Here is an 18834-nt window from a genome sequence, read left to right as displayed (position 1 = left end):
TTTTACCCTCATGATCACCTCTTTGCTCCCAATCCAGACATCTCACCCTAGGCCAATGGATATTTTGCTGGTGCCACTTTGCCTGTGTACATGTAGGGTGTTCTGCACAACTGACATGCAGAAACTTCCTGGGGTTGGAAGAATACTCAGAGCAGTTGGTATATACGGAGCTCTGGGGAGTTACAGGATTATCAGTGCAGAGGGATAGTTCAGAAATTTTAACAGCAAGCCTCTACCTAGAGCTGTACTAAGCATCTGCAAATGAGAGTTGTCAGAATTTTGCTTGCCAAATTCTCTTGCATTTTCAAGTAGGCAGGAAAAGGGATCTCCTTGGCCCAGGACTACTATCTTTTCAAGTTTCAACTCCTTGCTTCAAAGCACGGAGATGCTAGAGATCTTTAAAGAAATGGTTGGACCCAAAACAAGTTGCATGAACAGATGAACGTAAGAAGTAAAGATTTTATTTCACACACAAGTTGTTAGAAAAGAACAAAAATAGTATATACAGTACAGTAATGTATATGAATAAATATGTTTAGATAGTGTCTTTCAAACATTTTTTCATAACATAATCAGCTCTTTTAGAAAACAGGTATTAAATTCCTTTGAAATGTATGTTAGGAAACAACATTTTTAAAATGTTTGCAATAAAATGCAATATTGGAAACATTTATGGTTGGAAAGTCAGCTATGTGGGGTCTACTGCCAGGATTAAAGTGTCTTCTAAAATTTGTAATCTCTTACATCCTCCGAGCCAAGAAGGCTTGGGGACATTAGACTCACAGACTTTAAGGCCAGAAGGGAACATTATAATCATCTAGTCTGACCTCCTGCACACTGCAGGTCACAGAATCATACCCACCCACTCCTACAATAGACCCATAACCTTTGACAGAGGTACTGAAGTCCACAAATCATGATTTAAAGACTTCACATTGTGTAAGAAGCACACAATACTGGAGTGACAGGAAAAAAGGAAGCAGCACCTCCAATTAGAAAGTGGAATTGTTGGGACCTGAAGATAGTCCTGCCTAATCCTTTTAGCTAGAAGGATCTTGGCTTCAACCATGAGAGGCAAGGAAGGGGAGGGAAGCTAGGAAAAAATAGCTGCACGTTCAAAATTCCAAAAAAGATGCTGAATTCCCTCTGATTTCCTCAGAAGGGGGAACATTTTAAAGTATGTTCTTGTATGGACATTTCAAAATCACGTATTATCCAACCCAGTATGATCACAGTACTTCAATAAAGAATGCAAGTGAGAGGCTTTACCACTAAATAATTTCACTAATTCTCTCATTTTTAAAATTCTGTATCAGTTTAAAAAAAGTTTTCTATTTTTGTTCTCTAACTTGTTTGTCATCAAGTAGCATAAATTATGGGAAAAACACTACTGGAATACCACTATTAGGAAGACAGAAATTTGTAATCTGTCTAGTTATTCTAAACTTAATCTTTAACCTTTGGTCTATAACAGACCTTCAGATTTATAATAAAAAGAAATAACATTTTTTTTTCAATTTCAGGTGTTTAGAACATTAACTATAAAATCTTCCATTAATATAAGGAACTGAAAGGAACCAGGGCATTATTCAATCATTGTATGACATTAGGCTATCTATTTTTCAGAATATTTAGAATGTGATGATAGAACACAGTAAACATTATGAAAAAGAACATTCTTCCAAAAGAAACATTTTGGGACAGTACTTGTAAACCAACGAAGACACAAATGCATGTCACTTTCATGCCAAGTTTAACATTTGGGACATTCACAGCATATTTGAATGTCTTAAAAACAAAATACACATTAACATACTGCCCAAAAGATGTTCAGATGTCACGTTTCCAAAAAGGTATCACTTATTGCCCTCATTGTCTGCTAAAACAATACCACAGATACTCATTCATTTTTTTCATGATATACATTTTAGCTCAGTAAGATTATAAACATTATGATCCAACCAAAGAAGATCAATTTTCTGAAGCCCAATGAAGCTTAGTTGGTAGTATTACTTTGACTCAAGAAATATCAGTGAATGTTTTTCATTTGTAGTCATTTTGTTAAGTTTTTGCTTGTGATGGTTTTAGTCAGATGTATCTTCCAGAATTGGATCTTTAACATATTTACAAACATTGGGCTTCCAATATTTTAAAGTGTATTGTTCAGCGTAAGTGCCTGGGCCCACAAACATTTATGCATATGCACACCTTTATGTACAACCAAGTGCACACACATTTTTTTAAAATGGATGTTTCAGATGTCATTGAATAAAGTTAGTGAGACTGTACTTTACCTCATTAAGTAGAATTTGTGCAAAGAAAAAAATCAAAAATTGAACTCTGTTTTATTGCTTTGTTTTACTTGTCTCAAGGGTAGGGGTGGTTCTTCTTTTAAAGTATAAGAACATTGTAAAATGTTAACATTTATCTTTGACATTTGTCCCAACAAAAAGGAAGCCATCTCCGGGCCCTCTTCAGCAATTGTCAGTGAAAATTCTAACCGAATAGTTGGTATAGAGCACTGTTGAAGTCAGCTGAAGTTTTGCCTAAGTAAAGAGTGCTGATCAAATCTCCATGTATTCTTATTATTTGTATTATAGTGGCATCTAGAAGCCCCATTCAGGGATAAGGGTCTCATTGTGCTAGACACTGTATATACATATCACAAAAATGTGTTTTTATTAAACCACCCCTTGCTTGGCTATCATACTAAAGTTACACAAGACAACAAATGGAGTTTTGAGAGTGAATTTTGTAGAATTAAATGATGAAGAATACAAAGAAAATGAGGCAGGGGGGGATTGCTCAGTGGTTTGAGCATTAGCCTGCTAAACCCAGGGTTGTGAGTTCAATCCTTGAGGGGGGCCTCTCAGGGATCTGGGGCAAAATCAGTACTTGGTCCTGCTAGTGAAGGCAGGGGGCTGGACTCAATGACCTTTCAGGGTCCCTTCCAGTTCTATGAGATAGGTATATCTCCATATATTATTATATTATGATGAATGCATGGGAAGAAAATCTAAGGGGAAAAGAAGTTCAGGAGAGCTGGCAGTTCCTCAAGAAGACAATATTAAAGGCACAACAGCAAACTATTCTGATACAAAGGAAAGATCAGAAGAATAGTGAGAAGCCAATATGACTCCATCTGGAGCTCTTTAATGACATGAAAATCAAAAAAGAATTCTACAAAATGTGGAAATATGGTCTAATGGATGAGTACAAAAGAGTAGCACAAGTATGTAGGGACAAAATCAGAAAGGCTAAAGCATAAAATGTGTTACACCCGGCAAGGGATATAAAAGGCAGTAAGACGACATTATTTAAATACATTGGGAGCAATAGAAAGATGAAGGAAAGTGTCAATCCTCTACTTTGCGGGGAAGGAGGCCTAATAACTGATAAGTAAGTTGAGGTGCTTAATGCCTATTTTGCTTCAATCTTCACTAAAAAGGTTAATGATGACCAGATGCTCAACACAACTAATATTAACAAGCAGGGAAAGGAATGAAAACTAAAATAAGGAAAGAACAGGTTAAATAATATTTAGATAAGTTAGATGTATTCAAGTTAGCAGGGCCTGATGAAATTCATTCTAGGGTACTTAACGAACTAGCTGAAGCAACCTCAGAGCCATTAGCAATTATCTTGAAGACTTCCTGGAGGATAGGAGAGGTCCCAGACAACTGGAGAAGGGCAAACATATTATTTATCTTTAAAAAGGGAACAAGGAGGAATAATAGACCAGTCAGCCTAATGTCAATACCCAGAAACATACTTGAGCAAATTATTAAACAATCAATTTATAAGCACCTGGAAGATAATAGGGTTATAAGGAATAGTCAGCATGGATTTGTCAATAACGCATCATGCCAAACCAACTTATTTTCCTTCTTTGGTAAGATTACTGACCTAGTGGATGGGGAGCAGTAGATGTGATATACCTTGATTTCAGTAAGGTTTTTGAGACAGTTACACATGACACTCTCATAAGCAAACTAGGGAAATGTGGTCTAGATGAATTTACTATGAGGTGTGTGCACAACTGGTTGAAAGATGGTACTCAAAGAGTAGTTCTCTATGGTTTTCTGTCATACTGGGAGGGCGTATTAAGTGGGTCCCACAGAGGTCAGCCATGGGTCCAGTACTATTCAATATTTTCATTTATGACTTGCATAATGGAGAAAAGAGAATGCTTAAAAAATCTGTAGATGACACTAAGCTGGGAGGGGTTGCAAGCACTTTGCAGGACAGGTTTAAAATTCAAAATTACCTTGACAAACTGGAGAATTAGTCTGAATTCAACAAGATGAAATTCAATAAAGACAAGTGCAAAGTACTTCATTTAGGAAGAAAAAAACAAATGCACAACTACAAAATGAGGAATAAGTGTCTACGTGGTAGTACTACTGAAAAGGATTGGGAGCTATAATGGGTCATCAATGTGCTGCTGCTGCTAACACTAATATGATTCTGGGGTGTATTAACAAGAGTGTCACATGTAAGACACAGGAGGTAGTTGTTGGCACAGGTGAGCCCGAGCTGGAGTGCTGTCTCCAATTCTGGGCACCACAATTTAGGAAAGAAGAGGACAAATTGGAAAGAGTCCAGAGGAGAGCAACAACAACGATAAAAAGTTTAGAAAATCTGACCTATGAGGAAAGATTTAAAAAACTTGGCATATTTAGCCTTAAGAAAAGAAGACTGAAGGGGGTCCTGATACCAGTCTTCCAATATGTTAAGGGCTGTTAGAGGATGGTGATCAATTGTTCTCCATGTACACTGAAGGTAAGAGAAGTAGTAATGGGCTTAATCTACAGCAAAGGAGATTTAGGCTAGATATTAAAACTTTTTGTTGATAAGGGGAGGTAAGCTCTCAAATAGGCTTCCAAGTGAGGTTGTGGAGTCCCCGTCATTGGAAGCTTTTAAAAACAAGCTGAACAATACTTGTTAGGGATCGTCTAGGTTTACTTGGTCCTGCTATAGTGCAGGGGTCTGGACTTGATGACTTGTCAAAGTCCTTTACAGCCCTACATTTCTATGAATCTTCTGAATACTGCTCTCAGGGCTTATCAACATATTCCAGTGACAGTAGCAGGGGAAAGAATGAGTTGAGTATTTTTTTTCTCTCATAGACTTTAAGGTCAGAAGGGACCACCATGATCATCTAGTCTGACCCCCTGCACATTTCAGGCCACAGAAATTCATCCATTCCTGAAATAGACCCCTAACCTCTGGCTTAGTTACTGAACTCCTCAGATCATAGTTTAAAGACTTCAAGTTACATAGAATTCACCATTTACACTACTTTAAGCCTCCAAGTAACCTGTGCCCTGTGCTGCAGAGGAAGGCGAAAAACCCCCAGGGTCTCCACCAATCTGACACGGGGAAAATTCCTTCTCAACTCCCAATATGGCAATTAGTTAGACCCTGAGCATGTAGGCAAGACCCGCCAGGAAAATACCTGGGAAAGAATTCTCTGTAGTAACTCAGAGCCTTCCCCATCTATTGTCTTACCTCTGTTTGGCTGAATGTGGAACACTCAACAATAAAGGGGAAAATTGCCCTTGTGTGTTGTATGGTCATAGGGAAACAAGTTTCTTGCATGGCTGAGAAACTAATGGAATTCAGAAAGGGTTTTTAAGGAGTTGTGTTTGAGGGGGAATCTGGGGTGTTTTAATACTTTTTTTTTTTAATCTGGTGCTAAAATCGCTTTTGTAGATCGTTATGGAAACCCTTATTCCAGCACCCATTCCAGCAACAGTACACAAAGAGCTCTGACTTCTAGAAACTGAGGGAGGTAAAGGGTGGCTTCACCCTTTATACCTCCTGCTGGGTACAAGGATACATGCTCCATTCCTAAAGGTACAAGTAGAAAACTCTCCAGTTTGAATGCCCTGGGTGCTCAAACATCTAAGTGGAATAGACATGTGAAGTCATTTGAAGACTATATATATTCAACTAACTAAATAATCTGGTGGATATATGCTACCTATAAGTGGTCATATAATTTAAAATGTAATCTATATTTTATATGCTTTATACTGAATACATTTGGTCATACACAATGTTACCCTGGGAAACAAGGCTGAACGTGGACAATGGGAACTTACTTCACAAGGTTAAATTCAAGGTTCTCAGTTAATTTACCTTAGTATCTAGATGCAAGATTGTCTATTTTAGAGCCAATGAAAGGCTTACAAGTGAAATGTGAATTTATTTAATACTAGGTTTCTACTGTGTTACAGCTGCTAAGCTTTTAGGTATAGTGTTCTGTTTCCACTGTTGAGTTTCAAGGTATTTAGAAAAAATACTTGTTACTGGTCTCTATCTCACAGGGAAACAATGTACCATGAAACAATACAATACAATACAGATTGCTGCTTTTAGTGTTTAAATAATCTTTTTACTGAATCAACATTAGGTCCATGTAGACTTGAAAACATTATTTGCTTTTTCAAGTAACTATTTTAGAAACTCAACCCTTTTAAAGTCTTTTTGTGAGTTAGAATGGTAAAAACAAATCTGCATTGTTCTCAAGACTAAGACACAAAGATTCACAGACTCATTTGTTTAATGAGGCATAAAGCTGATGGTCAAACCTATATTACTTAGTTACATAGTTCAATGCATCAACAAGATTATCTTTCATTAGAGTTGTATGTGTGTTGAATTCTTGTCTAATGACCATGTAACACAGCACGTCCACTTATTATCTTTGGGCTTCATAAAGAAACAGGAAGTTTGGCTATAAACAATGCAGTCATGGAAAAAGGTTCACCAAAGCAAGTTCATCTGAAAAATATGCATCCTTCAGAAGATAGGCAGGAACAACATTCTATGGACCAAGAACCTGTTACTTTTTTGCATGTGTCTAATTATTAAGCAATATTAGAAATAAAGTTTTTAGTTAATATGGGACCAGTTGTTTAATAAGTATTTCTTGCAAGAAGTTAATTAAAAGCAGCTGTTGGAAACTGCAGCATCAATAATGACTTAGCCAGAATTAGCATAAAGATTATGAAATCCACAATGATGATCAAGAGTACATGTTTGCAAGCTTTAATCAGCCATGGAAGAATTGCTATGGAATATTTCCTTCCATAATTTAAAACAAACAAAGAGTTGACAGACATAAGGCCTTTTTTCTTAGTTTAATCTATGAAAATATCAGTACATCTTCAATGAACTGTACTGAAGTAAAGTCTATCCAGTTTTTTGGTTAAATTTCTACAATTCAACTCCATTAGTTTATTTGCCAGTAACTCATCTTAAAAAACTGTAGCGTTTAAGAAATGGAGCGTACCCTAGATTACTCCTGCTATTCTTAAAATTCCAATTGTGTCTAAAAGGTACAATATAAAATTGCAGCTATTCAGCAAACTTCCTTTTTTTTTAAATTATTCAGTAAGGTTTTCAATAGCAGTATACAGTAATATTTCAACTTCAGGAACACGGAAATCATACTAATAGAATATTAAAAAAAAAGTTAACTGAAATAATAGCAGTGTTTTTTCAATTAAATCTATCTGTTCTTAAGGAACAAAATTTTAGATCACATGTAGTAGATGAGTAACTTTAGAAACACATTAGTGACAAACAATACCAAGATTTATTTATTTGTGATTATTTACAGTGATATTATATGTTGGAAGGAAAGTTTTCAGACATAACTAAATTTTATAATTATGAATTGCATTAAGTTTGTCCTTGGGTTCTTCCTACTAAGGATACCAAATAATATGTCACAGTATAGACTATTTGAAGTAATTTAGGCCAAATGGGAAATAAAGTGCCTTTTTAATTGATTAAAATTGTCCAAAAATTAATAAGAATTTTAAAAAGGATCACTGCCAAATAGTTAATACCCAAAAACCTAAAAAAAAATTGCATAATTGGAGAACTATCCTTTCACTTCTAAAAATCTATTGTTTTATTAATCCATTAGTTTTGCTAATAAATGTAATTAAACAAATGAGAATAACCATAAAAAGATACATGCAGTATAGAGACACATAAAATTTAACATTTAAAACAACACAGATCTACAATATTTTGTTATTCTGAAAGAGACAGCCAGCAGAGGGAGCAAAAGTTAAACTCTATTCAAGGAGCAGAGATGACAATCACTATGCTAATACACAAACAAGTAAGTAAATTAAAAAAACACCACCATCTGGTTTGCCCTGCATAAAAAAATACACGCAAAAAATAGCTAGACAGAAAAAGGAAACAAAAAACATTATGGAGTAACACTTTTATTCTAATTCTTTTAAGTGATTTTTTCAAATAGTGGAGGGTAAAAACAAACAAAAGGATCCCAAACAAGTACTTTGAGGTATCCTTTCAATTAAACAAAACAAAACAAAAAACAAACCACCCAAACCAAATGCAGACTTAACATACAAAAATCCCCTCATCTGAATATCAAGAATATAGGAACATTTTCTGTTCTAAAATTATTTAGTAACACTTTATTATGTGTATTTATTGTTTTCCAAATGCCTCTTTCCTTGCTCTTTATTTTTGGTTCCAAGAGATTTACCTGTAGGTTGATCTCTGCTTCATAGAAAGTTAAGCATGAACAGTAGTGCCGTTCTGAGTCTATATCGGTCAAAACCACCACAAAGAATGTAGGCTGCTTTCTGTCTCTGGACAACTGCCATCCTCCAGGCTGACAAAACTAATTAAAGAAAACAAGAAAATGCAAAAATATAGTTAAACAGCAATAATACTATTATAGAAAAGCATCAAATAGTTTCTAACAATATAGCAGAAGTTTTCTTGAAACATGAAATGTAAAAAATAAATACAAGAAATAAAAGTATCTGTGCCCAACACTCTGTAGTGATACTCTGCCAAACAAGGACAGAGCGACATACCAGATCTTAGGGCCAATCATCAGCTGGTGTAGACTGCCATAGCGTCTTAGATTTCAATGGAGTTATGACAATTTACACCAGCTGAGAATCTGCTCCCCCTTTAATTCAGTATTCAGGACTTTCCAAGTGCATTGATCAAACACTGATAGCAACAGGACTTGTGCACATGTAGGGAGAGAAAAATATCTCAGTCCAAATTCTGATGTGGACCTTACAAGAGATTTTGCACCCTAAAATTATTTCTATATTCCCTTGCAACATCTCTTAACAAAATAAATTGAGACTACAATCATATGAAAGATGAAACACGTCTTGAAATTCTGGTAAAATACTTTTAACATTTTGCAGGTTGGTGCTTATTAATATAACTGGATAGGTGTCTCCAGCAGTTTCCCTTCCTGTTGCCTATTACGGAGCATGAAAGTACCTTGAAGTCTGAAGATTATTCATCAAAAGAAATCCAAGCAGACTAACCAAAAAATATGACACACTTGCATAACAAGGACTATTTTGGCTGCCCCCAACAGGTCCCAAGTTGGTACAGTGCATTTATAACATGTAAATTGCTAAAACAGGTATTCTAATTGCTACTTTGACCAGAATTTTTGTCTTTTAAAACAGCCACAGTTTATTTTCTATACAATTCCTTATCAGTCCTGTAATTAAATATGAATGAAGTAGTCACACAAGTTGATCTTCTGAACTACAATGTAACATTATAAATTGAGAAATCTGAATAAATTAATTCATTTCAACAGAACACAAATTTATTTATTTATTGCTACAAGTAATTCAAATTCAAGCTGAGCCTTACTTATGCAAAATTAATTGTTAAAACTCTAACATGCAACTCATTTTTAATTTAAAGACATACATTATCAATTGCAAAGTATTTTTGCACATTAGCTTTCTGCAACAGTGGAAAAAACCTTTCCAAGTGACACGGGCTGGAATGAATGGCATGGGGAAAGTGAAAATGGAAGTGTTATGTACTCCTTTATATAACACAAGAACCAGGGGTCACCCAATGAAATTAATAGGCAGCAGGTTTAAAGCAAAAGGAAGTACTTCACACACTGCACAGTCAACCTGAGGAACTTGTTGCCAGGGGATGTTGTGAAGGCCAAAAATGCAACATGATTTCAAAAAGAATTAGATAAGTTCACCGAGGATACGTCCACCAATTGCTATCAGTCAAAACAGTCAGGGCTGCAACCCCATGCTGTTAGTCTCCCTAGCCTCTGACTGCCAGAAGCTGGGAGCGGACAAGCACGTGCACATCCCAGAGTGGAATACACATGGGGACCATAACCAGTGTTCCCTCTAATTTTTCCCACCCATGTGCAGAATTAACTTTGTTACATGCACCACTATGGAGGTGATGTGTGACACATCACCTTCATATTGGCGCACATAATAAAATTCATGTGGTGGTGGGGGACCGAGAAGTTTGGAGTGTGGGAGGGGGCTCAGGGCTAGGGCAGAGGATTGGGGTGCAGGGAGTGAGGGCTCTGGGGTGGAGCTGGAGATGAGGGGTTTGGGTGCAAGAAGGTGCTCAGGGGCTATGGCGGGGAGCGAGGACTCCCACCAGCTCTTTCCTCATGTCACAGCAGCTCTGAGGTTGGGGGGAGGAAGGGGAGAGGCACCTCTCCCTGACGTGGCAGCTCTGAGGTTGGGGCTACAGGATCGATACCTCTCCCCCAGCCACGGCAGATCCCCGGGTAGGTTCCTTGAGTGCCTGCGCGACGCTAAACAGGCTGCTGCGCAGCCCTGCAGCTTACAGGGAATTTAGGCCATAACCCAAAGAAGAAATACCTATTCTGTGAGTAAGGTCCAGCCTGTGCACTGATGAGACTGGGATCCTGTGGAAAACATAGTATATGATCATATAATTAAAGCCTGTATCATAACACACAAGGGGGTTGAATTAAGTTTGCACTGGAAACCTTAATTCTGGCATTTCCCAACTTCTGAGTGCTTGAGTTTACAACCTTAATGTTCTTTTAACATAGTTTTTTGAATGTATATTAAAACAAAAGTTATTTACATGCTAACTGTATTAGTCTAACTTGAATAAACCATTACTAGAGGGGCTACTATAAATGACTGATTAATTACACCTAGATTATAATGTAAAGGGAAAAAGGGTACTGCACAGGCAAGTGCATAGGAAATACAGTCTGCTAGGTTCAGAATATAACCAAAGGTGTGCAGTGAACTGAGAGTAGTGAGCTATCAATGCTGATTTCATAGTCCTTATGTTTATTTAATTCCCACTGATGTCAATAGGAACTTTGCCCAGGTTAAGATTAGAAGATCAGGAATATAATTTATTCCTTCTAGATCTGCTTATTTCACTAGCAACAAAAATATGTCATTTAGTAAAGAAAATGTCATAACTCTGGCTAAAATGTCAGAGCCCTACTGGCTGACAGGGAAATTCAATGTTTTCAAATAAACTGGAAAGGAATTTAAAAAAAAATTGAGGAAAATGCATGCTTCAAAGGAATTAAAATAATGAATGACATACAGTTTCCATAAAAACACTAAGAGACTTTAGCGTAACATTTAGCAGTGAAAACAACACAGAAAGAAACTTTAAAAGTCAATACAAATATAACTTACAAGACAGTAATGAGAGGCTGATTAAGTCAGAACAGTAGAAATATGTTTTCTTACTAAAATTCCACACAGACAAAAATCACTATTAATAAGAATGTAATCGAAAGGTCATGTGGGTTCTTCTGTACAGTAAACAATGAGAAGCAGAAGTTTTAAAAATAAACATATTTTCATATTGTTTCATTTATTTGCAGAATTCTTGGAACTAGAACATAGTTTCTATCAAATACCAAGCCAGACAAGATGGTTGTGCATTTATAACATTCTGAGTCTAATGGTATGTGACTGCTTCATATACCCTACAATTTATGAAATAGAAAAGAACTTTATTCCTAACAATCCAACATGCATACTCCAGCAGTTGAGCTACAAGAACAGATAAATAAAGCTGCTCATATATTTCTAAAGCTATGGAATTACATTCCATAATTTAACCAAGGAAGCAAATAAGTTTCCATTAATTACTCAACTGCTTTCTTAGGCCAGGTCTAAACTAGAAAAATAGATAACTAAAAATATATTAGCTACTACATTGTCTAGTGTAGATGGGGTTTAATATCTTTAAAAATGTGTTACCTGTTCATGCTCAACCCTAGATGCCCCTTTAGGGTTGAGCATGACCAGCTAACATGTTTTTAAAGGTGTTAAGCCTCATCTAAACTAATGTTTATAAACTGCTAACTATAACTTGTTGCCTGACACGTTTTTAAAGACATAGCCATTTCCCCAACTCTGTCCCTGTATCTTTTTATGAAAGCATACCTACTTGCATAGTTCAGTATAACTCCAAATCTTGAAGGAACATTAAGCTTTGTCATATAATTTCTCTCCAGGAGTTACACCACTTGAGATAAAAATATTGTACTTAATACTTAAACCTTTTCCAATATCCCTTTCAAATTCACAATGCTGAAATAAATAGACTGCAAATATTGCAGGGGACATTTATATGTTTAACGTTGACTTGGAAAGACTACTTAAAAAACTGAGTTTGTACCTACTTTATTATTTATTTGTATTATCATGGCGCCTCGGAGCGCCAGTAATGGACCAGGACCCCCATGTGGTAGGTGCTGTACCAACACGGAACAAAAAGGCAGTCCCTGTTCCAAAGAGTTTACAATCTAAATATAAGACAAGAGAATCAATAGATGGATACAGACAGATGGGAGAGTAGAAGGAAACAGAAATATGGTCAGCACAGTAGGCTGTGCTCTTAGCACACCAGCAGCCTACCTGTTGTTTTTGTAGACTTCACAATGGCAAAGCAGAGTCTTAAAGAAGGTTTTGAAGGCCAAAAAGATTTTTCTCACCAACCACATAGTCCCATGGACTAATTTGGGTTTTATAGGAAAATATTAGGAAAGCTAAATCTGATCCTCTCTGGTTTTGCTAGGGAACGTCTTAGAGACCTCAGAGCATATGTACTGTTTGCAACTTCTCACATCTTAAATGGAAGTTGAAACTTTCACAAAGCCATCCTTTCTAGCAACACATTACGCATTGCTGTAAAGTAGGTATTACCAAACAAACACTAATTTTAAACAGGCTGCATAATATCCCTTCTCTCAATTGCCCTTTTTTCTATCTCTAAACTCATCAGGTCATCATTTTACTAGTTCTTCAGGTCAGACCACCTTTATTATTATTTGTACTACAGCAACACCTAGAAGCCCCAAACAAGATCAAGAGCATGTTGTCCTATTTAGGGACAATCCCTGCCACAAATTGCTCACAATCCAAATAGAAAAGACACAGGAAGGTAAAATGGGAAACAGAGGCACAGAGAGTTGAAGTGATTTTCACAAAGTCACAGAGCAGACCAGGAGTAGACCTGTGAACAGAATCCATGTCTCCCAAGTTCCAGTCCAGTGCTCTATTAATAGGACCTCAATGCCTCTACCTCCTCCTGTACCTCCAGTGCCCCATCAATAGCAGCAGACTGCCTCCTCCTTCCAGTCCACTAATAATGAGGAGGATGTTAAACAACATCTACTAAGGATAAAACTAGCTGGCCCAGATAACTTGCACTGAAGACTCCCAAAAAAGACTGAGGAGATCTTTGGCGCACCGATGTTAAGTTTTAATAAATCTTGGAATACCAGGGAAATTCCAGAAGATGAAAGGAGCGCTAATGTTGTGCCAAAACTCAAAAAGGGAAAGCAAGATAACCAAGTTAACTACAGTCTCGTGAGCCTGATAGCAATCCTGGGCAAAATAATGGAAAAGTTGATACATTGTTCAACTGAAAAAGAATTAAAGGATAGAAATACAATTAATGCCAAACATAACATGGTTTTATGGAAATTAGATCTAGTCAAACAAACCTTATTTCATTCTTTGGGATTACAAGTTTGGCTGATAAAGGTAACTGCAGGTACAATACAGAGACTTTTGTAAGGCATTTGACTAAGTACCACGTGACATTCTGGTAAAAAACAACACTAAATAATATCAATGAAGCAAAAATTAAATGGATTAAGAGCTGGCTAACTGACAGATCTCAAAAAATATTTGCTAATGGGAAATCATTATCAAGGAGGGTTCCACAGGAATCAGTACTAGGCTGGACACTATTCAGCATTTTTGTCAATGATATGTAGGTAAATATAAAATCACTGCTGATAAAATTTGTGGATGAAACAAAGATTGGTGGAGTGATAAATAATTATGTGGATAGGACGGTAGCACAGAGTGATCTAGTTCACTTGGTAAACTGAACACATCCAAACAAAATGTTTTAATACAGTCAAATGCAAAGTTATACATCTAGAAACATACCTACAAAACGAGGAACTGTATCCTAAGAAGCACAAATTGGGGTCAGCGCGGACAAGTAATTAAACAAGAGCTCCCAGTGCAATCCTTGGATGTATAAACATGAGTAGAAAACAAGAGTAGGGAGGTGATTTACCTCCATATACAGCATTGGCAAGAAACACTGGAATATCATGTCCTGTTCTGGTGTCTGCATTTTAAAAAGATTGTTCAAAAACTGGAGAGGGTGCAGAGAAAGCGACAACGATGATTCAAGGGATAGACAAAATGCCTTACAGTGAAAAAAATAAGACTACATATACACTTTTTTCTTACCAAGACAGACCAATTTCTACCAATGCTAAAGTCTGATAATTTTGTTCTTAAAAATTATAGTTTGAGATACCTGCCTAAATACATCCCAGTGCAGAAAAGCAAATTTCAACAGAATCTCTATGAGCTCAGGAAGTATCTGTCAGCTGGTGAGAGTGTTGTTCCAGCTATTTTTTGGAAGACAAATGCTGTGATGATGGCTCCAAATTTTCATACCAGGTTTAAATTTACAGAATCTTCAGTATATTCAATTCTGTATGAATGCTGTAACTACTTTTCTTAACATGACTGTAGTTCATACTCTCAAAACACTCACAATTGGTATAGATTAGTAAACAGTAGGAAGGCAGTGAGTACATGCGATTTCTGAACACTGTCAGCTGTATGTGTACATTTACCAGCAAAGTTAGGGAAAAATCATCTTCTGTAATCCTCAGTAGGAGATGCTGTGCTAAGGGAAGGAGAATGGGGCAGTAGAGATTTAGGGTGTATCTAGATGAAGAATTTTACTGGCATAATAATACTAATACAGTTAAACCAATACAGTAATGAAATGGCAAAAATTTTGTTAATGCAGAGTTAAGGTTGTCCAATGATAGCTCATGCCCTTCCAGGGCATCATAGAATATCAGGGTTGGAAGGGACCTCAGGAGATCATCTAGTCCAACCCCCTGCTCAAAGCAGGACCAATCCCCAAATCCCTAAATGGCCCCCTCAAGGATTGAACTCACAACCCTGGGTTTAGCAGGCCAATGTTCAAACCACTGAGATATCCCTACCCCCCATCAAGTTCAGCAAAACTCAAACTTCTGAAAACCCAGAAATACAAAGTTAAAGTATACACCCACACAACCTTAAATTCTGCCCTCCCTCCCCCAAAGGTGGCAAGAGCTACTGGGAATTATCTACATCAGTGGCTCTCAACCTTTCCAGACTACTGTACCCCTTTTCAGGAGTCTGATTTGCCTTGCATACCACCAATTTCACCTCACTTCAAAACTACTTGCTTACAAAATTAGACATAAAAATACAAAAGCATCACAGCACACTGTTACTGAAACATTGCTTACTTTCTTATTTTTACCCTGTAATTATAAAAAGTCAACTGGAATATAAATATTGTATTTACATTTCAGTGTATAGTATATAGAGCAGTATAAACAAGTCATTTGTCTGTATGAAATTTTAGTTTGTACTGACTTTGCTAGTGCTTTTTTGTAGCCTGTTGTAAATCTAGGTAAATATCTAGATGAGTTGATGTACCCCCGGAAGACTTCTACATACCCCCAGGAGTTCACGTACCCTTGGCTGAGAATCACTGATCTACATGCACTCCAGTTACTTTCAGTGTTAAGTGTAGCTGTACTGAATGGTGGAGACAGGTTGGTAAAGGTGTATTTGTGATATGAAGAATCCAGTGATGAGTTTGAGAAGTGTCACAGAGCTGTGACTTCAATATGAAGAGATCTGGGTCCACGTTCCCCCACATGTATGATCGTGTACCTGTACGTTCCAGTCTGCATGATTTCAATACAGAATTGTGTAGGTTGTGTCAGTAGCAGGGCACTGGGGTCTTCTTGCCACGGTCATTTTCAGAAGTGAGATGGGATACAAAGTAGTCTGTGGATTTAATGGTGGGTAGAGGAATGTATAGACTTAGGTAGTATTCTCTGTGTAAGTGTGAAAAGGTTGTAAAAGGTTATGAAATTAGTAAATTTTACAAGTGTGGTATCTTGTCAGGGAAGTATGCTCAGTGTTTGAGTGTAGAGCAGAGTGTAGAGTAATAATGCATGCAACCCTGTCGGGGAACAGAGGGAAATTCCATATGGCTCTGTCTGCAGTAGTGAACCTTGGGCAAAATTGAGTTCTGTGCTACATAAACATTTTTACTAAAGCAAATTCTTGGTTTAAACAAGTAATGTGTAAAACAACCAGTCTGATGAACACAGACCTGCACAAACGACATCTCATGTAAGATATGAGACTGAAGTATTATTAATTATTTGTATTGTGGTTGCACCTACAAGCCCCAGTCATGGACCAAGTCTCTCTTGTATTATTAGGCTGTACGCACACACCACAAACAGCCTCTGCTTACCCTTTGATGCTGCTTTCTTTTGTAGGCTATTCAAACTTTTCCTACAGAGGCTATACTGAACAGGAAACTAGAAATGAAATATTTGTGCTATATTATTATAGAACTGCAACAGTTTAAAACTATCTTCCTCCAAAAATGTAGACTCTCCTAAAGCCATCGAGTTTTTTTGTTAAATGCTATGATGATTTTACACTGCAATACTGTCTATATGCACATAAAGATAAGTATAAAATATATTTCAGAGGTCTTCATTAAAAGAACACTTCATTAAAAGACACAGAAATAATCTTTAAATTTAGAGCCTGCGAAAAAGGGAAAGCATCCATCTTCCTTGCAATTTTTATCACGAGACATGGTTTTCATCATATTCAAGACAGGTATGTTTTAAAATCCCAAGCAATAAAATATGCTAGCTAGGGATTACTTCTACTAAAGCCTTTTTCAAACCCTATAAAGTAGATATGAGCACAAACCACAACCCCAAACACTTCTCAACTTTTGAGTGTGATATGTACATGTCAGAATACAAATCTGGATCAAACATCAAACAAAAACCCCAACCTTTAGAGACCAATTTCTAATATAAATGAATAAAAATATAAAATTCCTATGTTCAAATGACAATATGAAATCTTGAAACAGACAAGGTGGATGAGGTAGTATCTTTTATTGGACCAACTTACGTTGGTGAAAGAGACAAACTTTGAGTTAATTTACAAGGCATATTTTGTACAAAGATTATTACAATATATGTAGTGTGAATACAGGGGTCTATTTTGTCAAAACTATATACTAAAAATTCATCTGGTGATGGATATTTTCATACAGGATTGGGGTGCAGGGAGTGAGGGCTCTGGGGTGGGGCGGAGAACCTCAAACAAACCAAAATAAAATTTAATTCTGAAAACTTGGCCTGATCATCAAATTAACTAAGTATTTTTCTGACATCTAAAGGCTGGAAATCCTTTTCTTCTGAAAAAAATAAATAAATAAAAAAGAATCAAACCAAAGCAGAATGTCACCCTTAAGAGAATTTTCTCTTTGATGTGGAGCTCTAACTAGTTCCTTTTTTCCTTACTGACAATATCTGCTACTCAGCAGTGCATCCAGCTGAACATAAGTCTACAAGCAATAGTTAGATACAGAACAACAAAAAATTGAAATTCATCCTTCAAACTGAGTTTGTATTATAGTTTTAATGCTAGATTCAGCTGTCAGAGTGTAAGGCAAGATTATTTTTTGGTTCTGCTGCTTGAAAACAATTTAAGATAGCCACATGAGTTCCCAAGGACTTTTGGTATTATTTTTAGTGTCCTGCACAGATACACAAATGTGTATTCACATGGGATCCGCAAAAGTTATCTACACTGGGGGCCAGGCTAAGGCTCCAAGGCAACCCCGCCCCGCCCGAGCCTGGTTGGAGAGAGCCTGCGCGGAGCGGGTGGGGACATAGCCTGGTGGGTGGGGACATGGTCTGGGGATGCTCTCAGCCTCCCACCCCACTCCGCAGGCAGGTGGAGGGTCCGCCGTGGCTCCCTACAGCTGCCTGCCCAGCTCTTGTCTGTGGCCGGGCTGGAGCCGCGTCTGGGAGAGCTGCGCTGGCAGCTGTGGGGAGCCTGGGTCTCTGCACCTGCCCTAGGAGGGGGGCCCAAGCAGCCCCCAGCCCATGTGTCTGCCCCGCAGTTGCCCCAGCTCCAGGCAGGTGGACAGACCCAGGATCCCCACAGCCACCAGCGCTGGGTGGGAGGGGTGGGGTGGAGAGAGCAGCTCGTGTCGGGCGGGAAGCTGTATGGAGCCCAAGCAGCCCTCACCCAGTGTCCCTGTCCCACAAGTCTCCCACCCAGGGCAGGTGGAGGATCTGTGCCATGGATCATCACAGCTGCTTGCTCGGCTCTTACCGTCAGATCCCTGCATGGATACAAAATTTGTATCCACACCCGCGCTGCTATCCTCAGAAATGGTCATGGATATTAAAGTGGATACCCGTGGATTTGCAGGGCTCTATTTTTTCATTATATCACTATTGGCTATTTCATGAACATGAAGTTATGTTGGGTTTGATCCTTGTAGAGTCAGACTATGGAATACAGAACCAGTTTATTATTGTATGGCAGGCTATGTCTACACCATGAGCTACAGGTGTGATTC

General features: G+C 37.6%; 1 protein-coding gene across 3 annotated transcripts in view; it reads right to left on the bottom strand.

The window, feature by feature from the left end:
• Nucleotides 1-18834, bottom strand: part of SBF2 (SET binding factor 2) — a 595592-nt gene that overhangs the window by 324276 nt on the left and 252482 nt on the right. For all 3 annotated transcript variants that reach the window (XM_045015032.1, XM_045015034.1, XM_045015033.1), the window contains exon 3: nt 8540-8677. In XM_045015032.1, coding sequence (XP_044870967.1) covers nt 8540-8677 — 138 coding nt within the window. The remainder of the gene's footprint in view (nt 1-8539; nt 8678-18834) is intronic.

The sequence above is a fragment of the Mauremys mutica genome, chromosome 4, assembly GCF_020497125.1.
Source record: "Mauremys mutica isolate MM-2020 ecotype Southern chromosome 4, ASM2049712v1, whole genome shotgun sequence".
Taxonomy (NCBI): domain Eukaryota; kingdom Metazoa; phylum Chordata; order Testudines; family Geoemydidae; genus Mauremys; species Mauremys mutica.
Note: the sequence above shows the minus strand (reverse complement) of the source record. Positions and strands in the feature narration are given on the sequence as shown.